Source organism: Urtica dioica, chromosome 7, assembly GCF_054948205.1.
Source record: "Urtica dioica subsp. dioica isolate 48M chromosome 7, U.dioica_male_clone48M_v1_H2, whole genome shotgun sequence".
Classification (NCBI taxonomy): domain Eukaryota; kingdom Viridiplantae; phylum Streptophyta; class Magnoliopsida; order Rosales; family Urticaceae; genus Urtica; species Urtica dioica.
The window spans coordinates 23,045,234-23,053,424 of record NC_142762.1 but is presented as its reverse complement, the minus strand read 5'-3'; the positions used below and the strand labels follow the sequence as shown (position 1 = coordinate 23,053,424).

The following is an 8,191-nucleotide window of genomic DNA, read 5'->3' as shown; positions in this document are numbered from 1 at the left end:
TGATAGGTTGTATTGTTCCTGGGCTTGACAATTGGGCTCATCAATTTTTCTTTGGTCTCTACAAAATAAGGTATTTTAAAGTTAAATATTTGTAGAGCTGAGCTAATATACACCAAAATTAATACTTTTTTTAAAAAATAAATATAAAATAAAATAAATAAATCTTAGTAATTAAGCACAAAATTAATACACTTTCGTGTACAAATCAATTTTCCACTTTAATTTGATCCATAGAGAGGTATTTCACTTCTTGCACTTGTACTTACACCACGAGAGGGATTTGCAATTGAACACCATAATCGATACGTCAATCATTTCCTAATCATTGAATCTATCTCAACGTACTTTTTGGTCCTCATGATCTAACTGACTGGGTTCTCACTCTTTGATTCTATTGCAGTCTTCTATGGTTGTGAGTTCATTGTAGCTCGTTGAATTGCCTCCTCTTGTTGATGGCTCCAAGACTGGTTTGCTTCACCCGTTTATCAATTTAGTCATGAGGTGTTCAAGACACTAGCTAACACTCTGGAACCATTCCTGGATCAACATCATCCCGGCTTCCAACATCCAACTGATCCATCCCATGTACCAGGGTCGGCTCTAGTCTTAGGTCACTTGAGCAATTGCATAAGGTCTCAAATTTTTAGTGAAAAAATGTTCAAATATTTTCTAAAAAGGCCTCAAATTTTAGAAATAAAATATCTCAATTTTTTTTGGAAAAGAAACTACTATGTTCAAGGCCCATTTTCTTTAAAATATAAAACTTTTTTTTTTTTTTTTGGCCTAAAGTCACGTATTAATTTGGGCTGGCCACAACCGTCATTTCCTCAGGTTGAAACTTTCTCCGATACCAAATGATACACCTTTGTGCAATGTAACACTTGTTCTTTTTGTATTTGCATGTTGTATTTGTATTTGGTCGTAAGAAATATATCATATTGTATGATTCGTAAAGGAAAACTCAAACAAGTGAGCTTGAGTGTTAATAAATTATATTGATAAACTAAGAGAAATTACAAAAATCAAGATATCAAGCATTTGCGAAGCTTGTCTGCGTAAAAGCTCTGCAAATTACAATAAAATCATTCCCGTCTGACAACATTCTCACATCATTTCCCTCATAACCAATGACAACATGCCATATAACTAACTCCTTGTTTACCCTCACACCCAAGCTGGAAATCAAGTCCTCTGTCACGATGTCTAATTCCTTTGACACTGTCCAACTCCGTGGCCGAGTTTAAATTATGCTCAAACCTCGAGGAAAAATTCAAGGGTGTTTTTCTAGGTTCCCCATTTTTTGTTGGGAGTTTTTCAAAACGCCATTGACTTCTCCTTCAGCTGATTCAGACCTCACAGCCGACTTATTGGCACACTTCCAAGTAACTTGAAGACACAAATGAAATCATAGCAAAGTCATCATCAGCGTACCACCTATCTTAAACCATTTTGTCATACCATACCTTATTCTTATTATTATTATTATTATTATTATTATTATTATTATTATTATTAGGATTCTCTAGATACATAATCATGTTTTGCCATATAGTCGATCTTTGATAAATTTTAAATAAATAGCCACAAAATTTTATTTACAAACTCAAAGATACATTAATAGTTGTAAATATTCATTAATAATTGTAAATAACTATCGGACTCCAATGACATAAATGAAATGCTAAAAACGTCCAAACAATACTATCATAATAACAATTTACTTAAAATTAACAAAAGATTGACTATTTAACAAATCCCCAAATTTTGGTAGCTTAGTTACTCAATTAATTGCTATGTTTATAAGAAGATTGCAATACTCAGCTACATAGTTTAACATCTCAATATAAATTAGATAAATTAAAAATAGCTTATGATTCAAATTCAAGTTTATAGAAAAAATTTAAATAAATAATTTACATTTTGCACTTATTAAACTGATTATAACACTGCATCTGGAAATTCTCTAACATCTCTCCATGTCATATTCAGGCATCAGATATTTTGTGCTTAACCGTCGGTATATTTCTGATACGAATCGCGTGGCCTACAAAGCTCTAGTTTGCTGAGTTAAAGAGGAAATGGAACTACCAAAGCAGTGATGCTATGACAATGCTGCAGTTTTTTCGTCTGCAAAAGCCATCTCACAAACAATAGCAAGATGGTCGCTTCCCCATTTCTGTCAAGTAAAAAAAAAAAGCATTGGGTACCGGCAACGACAAAAGACATAACGGTGAAAAAAGTGCATCAAAGAAATATCTTTCTCAATGCTAAGGTCATTGTGTTTCCTTCTAAAGGGACAATCTGTTTCTGACAGTCCCAACTTAAGAATTCTTGGATAAATTAACTTCTATGGTGGTAGGGTTTGATTGAGTGACTTTGTTCTTTAGAGAGATTTTTCAACTCTGAACCCACAATTTAATTCAAACATATCTTGTGGATTGTGTTAAGTGACTAATTGAGGATCCGAACTCCAGACCTCATCGGAGTGATCGGTAGCCTAACAGCTCGACCTAAGCCTCATGAGTCCCCTTGAAACATCACTCTTGTACAAACAATTAAGTGATACTACTGTCTAGACATGCATTTCTTAACGCAAAATACGCTAAACATTTCTCTAGGAGTGTGAATAAGATTAACCTGGTCATTCTCTAGACATGTATTTTATAATGCGAAAAAATGCTATACATTCCTCTTGGAGTCTAAATACATTAATATGGTCATTATCTAGACATTTATTTCATAATGGACAAATGCTAAACATTCCTAAAGGAATCTAAATAAGTTTAAAATGGTCATTGCTTACACATGTATTTCCTAATGCGAAAAAATGCTAAAGTTTCCTCTAGGAGTCAAATATGACTAATTTGATCATTGACACCTTCTAGCTTGGATATTCGATATAGTGACAGTACAAAATAATTATTCTGCACAATAAATGGAAGAAGAAAGAAAGAACAAGAAAAGGAAAAACAGACAGAAAGATATGTAAAGGATGAAAGTATCAAACAAATACACAAAAATGTGGCAACTCAGAATCAAATTAGTACCTTACTAGGGAGTCCTCCAATTCTTTCCAACGCATTAAGGGACAAGGTTTCGAGAACTCTTAAAGGAACAAGCTCTTTACTGTACCTGTGCCATTCTATTAATGTTACTACACGTAATATTTCAGTAATATATCAAAGCAATTAGTAGAGAAGAGAATAGAATTAACTACCAAATATAATCAACAGTTCCCATAAAATTTGAGTGGAATGAAGTCGCTAGGGGCTCCCCGCATTTATCTCTCGTCACGTGACTTCCCTACAGAAATTAACCACAAAAATACAAGGGTGGTGCATAAAGAAATAAGAATAAAATTTATTAGAAGCATATCAAAATCTGATGTTTGTAACCCATATTATTTCTACAAAAAAATTAGCAAAATAGCCAACTTACACGTTTGGGTTTAGCAAAATAGCCAACATTTCGTAAATTTTAGGTAAATAGCCACTGCATTTTATAAACAAGTGTATTTTTACAAAAATACCCATAAATAAGTTCAATTTTTTTGGGTATTCTTGTAAATAAGCGTAAATAAAATGCAGTGGTTATTTACCTAATATTTACGAAACGTTGGCTATTTTGCAAAACCAAACGTTTAAATTGGCTATATACCTAATGGACCCTTATTTTTAAGAAATTAGATAGATGCTCATTCTTCCATGACGAATAACAAAAAAATTAAAAATTAAAAATCTATGAGAAATTGTCGAAAAAATCAATAACCATGTCATTACTTGATAAGTGTGCCAATAAAAGTTTGCCATAACATTGGACATAACTTTTAGTATAATAAAAGTTGGGGTATTTTATTGTTTATTCTGTCATTGATATCACGGCAGGTACGAGAGCGTCCATATCGTCAAAATCATTTGGGAATATGGTGAAAGAAGAGAGCTTTCAAGCTTACAGGAACATCAGGGTATGCACTGCAAAGCCTTAACGGATGCTGAAGATCAGTGGAAAATCCGCTGCCTGTTGCGAGCCGTAAATGTTCTTCACTCCAACTATAGCTCAATGGTCTCGATAAGGAACTCCATGAACTGCAGCTTTCAACATCAACGACTTAACAATATGACTAACATTCTATGACTTCTAGTTGTGTACTCAATAGTTTTTCACTTTTTACTACCTACTATTATTCTCGTTATGAAATTTGAAGCCTCTGTATTCTGATTCAAACTCAAGCTGTCCAGAGATATTTCTGCGGTCATGCAGCCGAATGTCGAGCTGCAATAAAAAAAAATTATTAAAAGAAACCTCGAAGCTGTCAGCCATAGTAGAAGCTCCAATATAAAAGGAACAACTATGATTCAGATAGAAACTGACCATCGATGAAGCAAAAAACTTGTAGAGAGGGCTCTGCCATATAAAAGACGAGTAAAACTGGTTATGTATGAGTACCTGTGATCTCAAACTAATATAGTAGAGCATGGAATGTCGTATTTGAGATCTAACCTGTGGAACGCAGTTCAGGTCTCCACAAATTATGACGGGAATGCAACCCCATTTCCGGGACATCTGCGAAGCCTTTTCAAGCAGCAGTCTTGCCTACACGATATATAAAACCGTGTCAAAGTATGAAGATTACAGAGTGATCACAATGACTGTTATAATTAATGGTGTAACAACACAATCCCAAGAAGAAGAAGAAAAAAAAGGAAATCATACCTGGCCGAGCTTGATGTCTCCACGCTTTGGATTGAACAGAACATGTATGTTTGCGATCACAAAACGTCGAGTATGCCTGCTACGCATTCTGAAGGTTCAAGATTTAGTGATAGCATGAGTGTTTAGATTTTAAACAGAATGAAAAAACTAATCTTATTTTCAGCTATGCACTTGAAGTTATACGCCTACAGACGTGTAACCCATACATAACAATTAAATGCGTTAATAGTTTACCCCGTACATTAATGAAACAGTTAAAGCACATCAATCAACTTTTTTTTTTTGTCATGTATAAGTTTTTATTTCTTTCTTATTCATTCCATCAGTAATTTAAATATAAAACTGTACTTACATGAATGGGCTATATTCATCCACGTCAACTTTATTGTCTATCAGCTGTACATGTACAAAAGAACTAACATTAAGCCAATTTTTTTTTTACACACACGGAATAAAATCTACGTCCTGCCATTACTGGTCAAATAACCCTAATGTTTCATCCAATAGCATAGTAAAAAATTTAAACCAAAGAAGGAAAAACCAAGAAAACACAAGCTGTAATGCATAAAACGATCTTTAATTTACTGACCTCGAAAACACATAGTTGAGCCACATTGTTGCTAAGATTAAAACTTTGGTACTCGATATTTTCTCTATGCAAAAGGGTAAACCTGCATTAAAAAAAAATTAGCATTCTATGAACAAGCATTTTCCTTGGGAGGTCTCGGGAAGGAATTGGAATGTAATAATATCAATTTATACATAAGAAAGGGTTCTCTATTGATTCAAACGTGGTACCTACGGGATAGAGAAAGAGGGAAAAAGCGAAGATTTCACATAGTACTTTTGATCGAAAAATCAATTAGATGTTAATAAGAGATCTGTTATGACTTTAAACAATTCACAACTCGTCAGTCAAGAACGCGATAACTACTAAGAGAGAAGATTAATTGAATTGATCTTGCAATCCGTATTACAGTAGAGATTTGGGGGTTCGAATGAGACCTCCTTGTCTTTGCACCAAATACTCAGCAATTACAAGATGATTTTCTCTCTAATCTGCCCCTACGTTTTATTGTTATCCTCTACCCGTAACTAACTCTGCTGACTTACCATTCACTCACCGCCACCTCACACATAGATCACTCTTTTCTCATCCCTTGCAATACTCAATCTATCCAATCTCCCCTAAGGCCCAACAGAAGTAAACTTGGTCATGCGTGAACCCAAGGGTAAGAGTATACTCAGGAAAACTCCTATAGCGAATGACCAGATGGATGAAATATTTGTACCGCCGCAGTTTGATTTCATCATCAAATAACTAAAATTGCAAATTCTGCACAGCCTCTATGTCAGATGTTTTGCAACAAAGACACTTTAAAGGATAATACAAAATGCGGCGCATTATATGGAGCCGAGAGAACCTTACTGTTCTTTTTTCCAGAATATGGCACACCCATCGTTGGCTTCACCACTTCGCGTCTGGAGAGAATTTGAGAGAAAAAAAAACACTATTGATTCAAAAGATACTTTGCCAAATAAAACAAAGAAAAATCTTAAATGCAAACAATCATGTACCTTGTAAACACCCTTGAAGCCATATTTCCGCAAAGCATCACTTAAATCATCAAAGCGATCTACCTCCTACGCAAAAGTAGGCCATAAGACGTAAAATCAAAGACCCAATAGTTGTTCACATACTCACTTAACAAGCCAACTGAATTCAACTAAAGAATAGCAAGGCTACCCATGAGCTGTGACATTCTATAACCATACAAGTAACAGAAACAAATCACTGTAACAAGGATTAGAGACTCGTTCAATTACCTGAAGGCATAGAATATTTGCCTTATACCGGTTAATCTCCTTGCATATACGCTTCTTCCTTCTATTCCACTCCATCATTTTTTCCGGGACTCCCAAGTATAAATTTCCATGTTTCAATGCGTTTTCAACACCCAATATGTTGTAGGAAACCACCACTATCTTATCTGCCGGAAAAAAAAAAAAAAAAAAAAAAAAAAAAAAAAAACGCGCGCACACACATACACACCACAACAAAGTCAATGCTGAACTTCCTTTTAATAGAACAATACTCAATTGAATTAAGCAGCTCCGAAAACCTTTGAAGCTGGAAGGATCGTGGCAAGAGTTGACCCAGTTTCTAGAGCTCTCGTTTTCTCTCTTTTCCTTAGAGCGCAGCTTAGTGGATGGAAGTGGTGAGGGTTTTAGGGTTTCTGTGATTTTTTTGGGGCGTTTGGGCGGACAATGATCGGGCTGTGTCATCGTCAAGGCGGAGCGTGGTTGAGACGGCGCTGAAATTCCCTCTGCGTTGGACGTTAAATTTCGTAAACAACCCGCTTAGGAGTGGCCAACCCAACCTCGTCTATTATATTTTTTTTGTTAAATTTCAAAAGGAAAAATACAAATGTGATATGCGGCAACTACTCTTTTGTTCAGTCTTTTAGATTTCAGAAATATCATATTTATCCCCTTGTTTTAAAGATTATTACTTAATTGTACTTTGTGTATAAAATTTACTATTTAATCCATTTTTTCTGTTTTTAGTCATTACAAATATGAAATATCCATAAAATTCTTAATTATATCAGCTCTTATTTACCCTTTTTATAAACAAAAACAAAACAAAAAAAATTATATAATTAAAGTGAGAATTTAGCCAAAGAGTGTGAAGAAACATGGTTTGAATTCGTTTAGGTAAAAAGAAAAAAAAATTCATGATTTATCTTTCTCTCGTTGTTCAAATTTTGGAAACATTAATATAAATTAAAGCTTGCTCTCTATGGATTCTTGTTGGTCATGTTTATTAGAACGAATCTCTTAAGTCAAGTTCATAATTTTTTATCGAATTTGTTGACAAAGATTTGGGGTTTCTGGAAATTGGGGGAATTCTGTGTTCGAACTGAGCATTATTGATCGATACCTTAGGAAAGAGCATAACTAGTAGTAAAAAATTATCACTGTACAAAGTTCTTATGAGTGAGAAACTCTACTAATTTGCGTCTAAACTTATGTTGGAAGAGTACTCTCCGACCTTGACCTGTAAGTCGACGAAAAACTTTATTCTTGAGAAGATTCTTTCTTGAAGGCCCTTTAGATGGAGTACCATTATCTCAGGCCTAAATTGCCCTTGAAAAACTGCATGGCCGTGGACGATTTCAAAGCTAATATTAGGCATTTTCAAACTTCATCTCCATCTTTAGGAAGGATGTGATATGCCATCTTCGAGCAATGGCCATGACAATGAAGGATGTGGATTCCTTAAGCTTCTTAAAGTTCAAGCATGCTAGAAGAGGTTAGTTCAATTTTTAATTATCACTTTACATGATTAGGCTTCATAAAACTAGTTTGTTATGAAATGAGAAATTCTATTGAATTATGGAATAATGAGTTATGTCAGGTGTTTTTTTCCAAGTCCTAAGTGTTATTTCCAACGCTTATTTCTTTCTTCTTTGTG

General features: G+C 34.4%; 1 protein-coding gene across 3 annotated transcripts; it reads right to left on the bottom strand.

Moving 5' to 3' along the window:
• Nucleotides 1-1,748: 1,748 nt before the first annotated feature.
• On the bottom strand, nt 1,749-7,156 carry LOC149390456 (carbon catabolite repressor protein 4 homolog 5-like). 3 transcript variants are annotated; one of them, XM_089621377.1, is made up of 14 exons: nt 6,837-7,156; nt 6,541-6,704; nt 6,292-6,357; nt 6,143-6,195; nt 5,303-5,384; nt 5,066-5,109; nt 4,714-4,801; nt 4,501-4,593; nt 4,372-4,404; nt 4,175-4,272; nt 3,953-4,091; nt 3,218-3,303; nt 3,048-3,126; nt 1,749-2,176 (listed from the first exon to the last, which is right to left on the bottom strand). In XM_089621377.1, the coding sequence occupies exons 1-14, from the start codon at nt 6,997-6,999 to the stop codon at nt 2,102-2,104; spliced, it is 1,263 nt and encodes a 420-aa protein (XP_089477503.1). In that variant the 5' UTR covers nt 7,000-7,156; the 3' UTR covers nt 1,749-2,101. The 3 variants fall into 3 exon arrangements, with proteins under 3 accessions (XP_089477503.1, XP_089477501.1, XP_089477502.1); XM_089621375.1 differs by having other exon boundaries at nt 3,048-3,132; nt 6,837-7,154; XM_089621376.1 differs by having other exon boundaries at nt 3,048-3,132; nt 3,953-4,085; nt 6,837-7,153.
• Between the last annotated feature and the right edge of the window lie 1,035 nt (nt 7,157-8,191).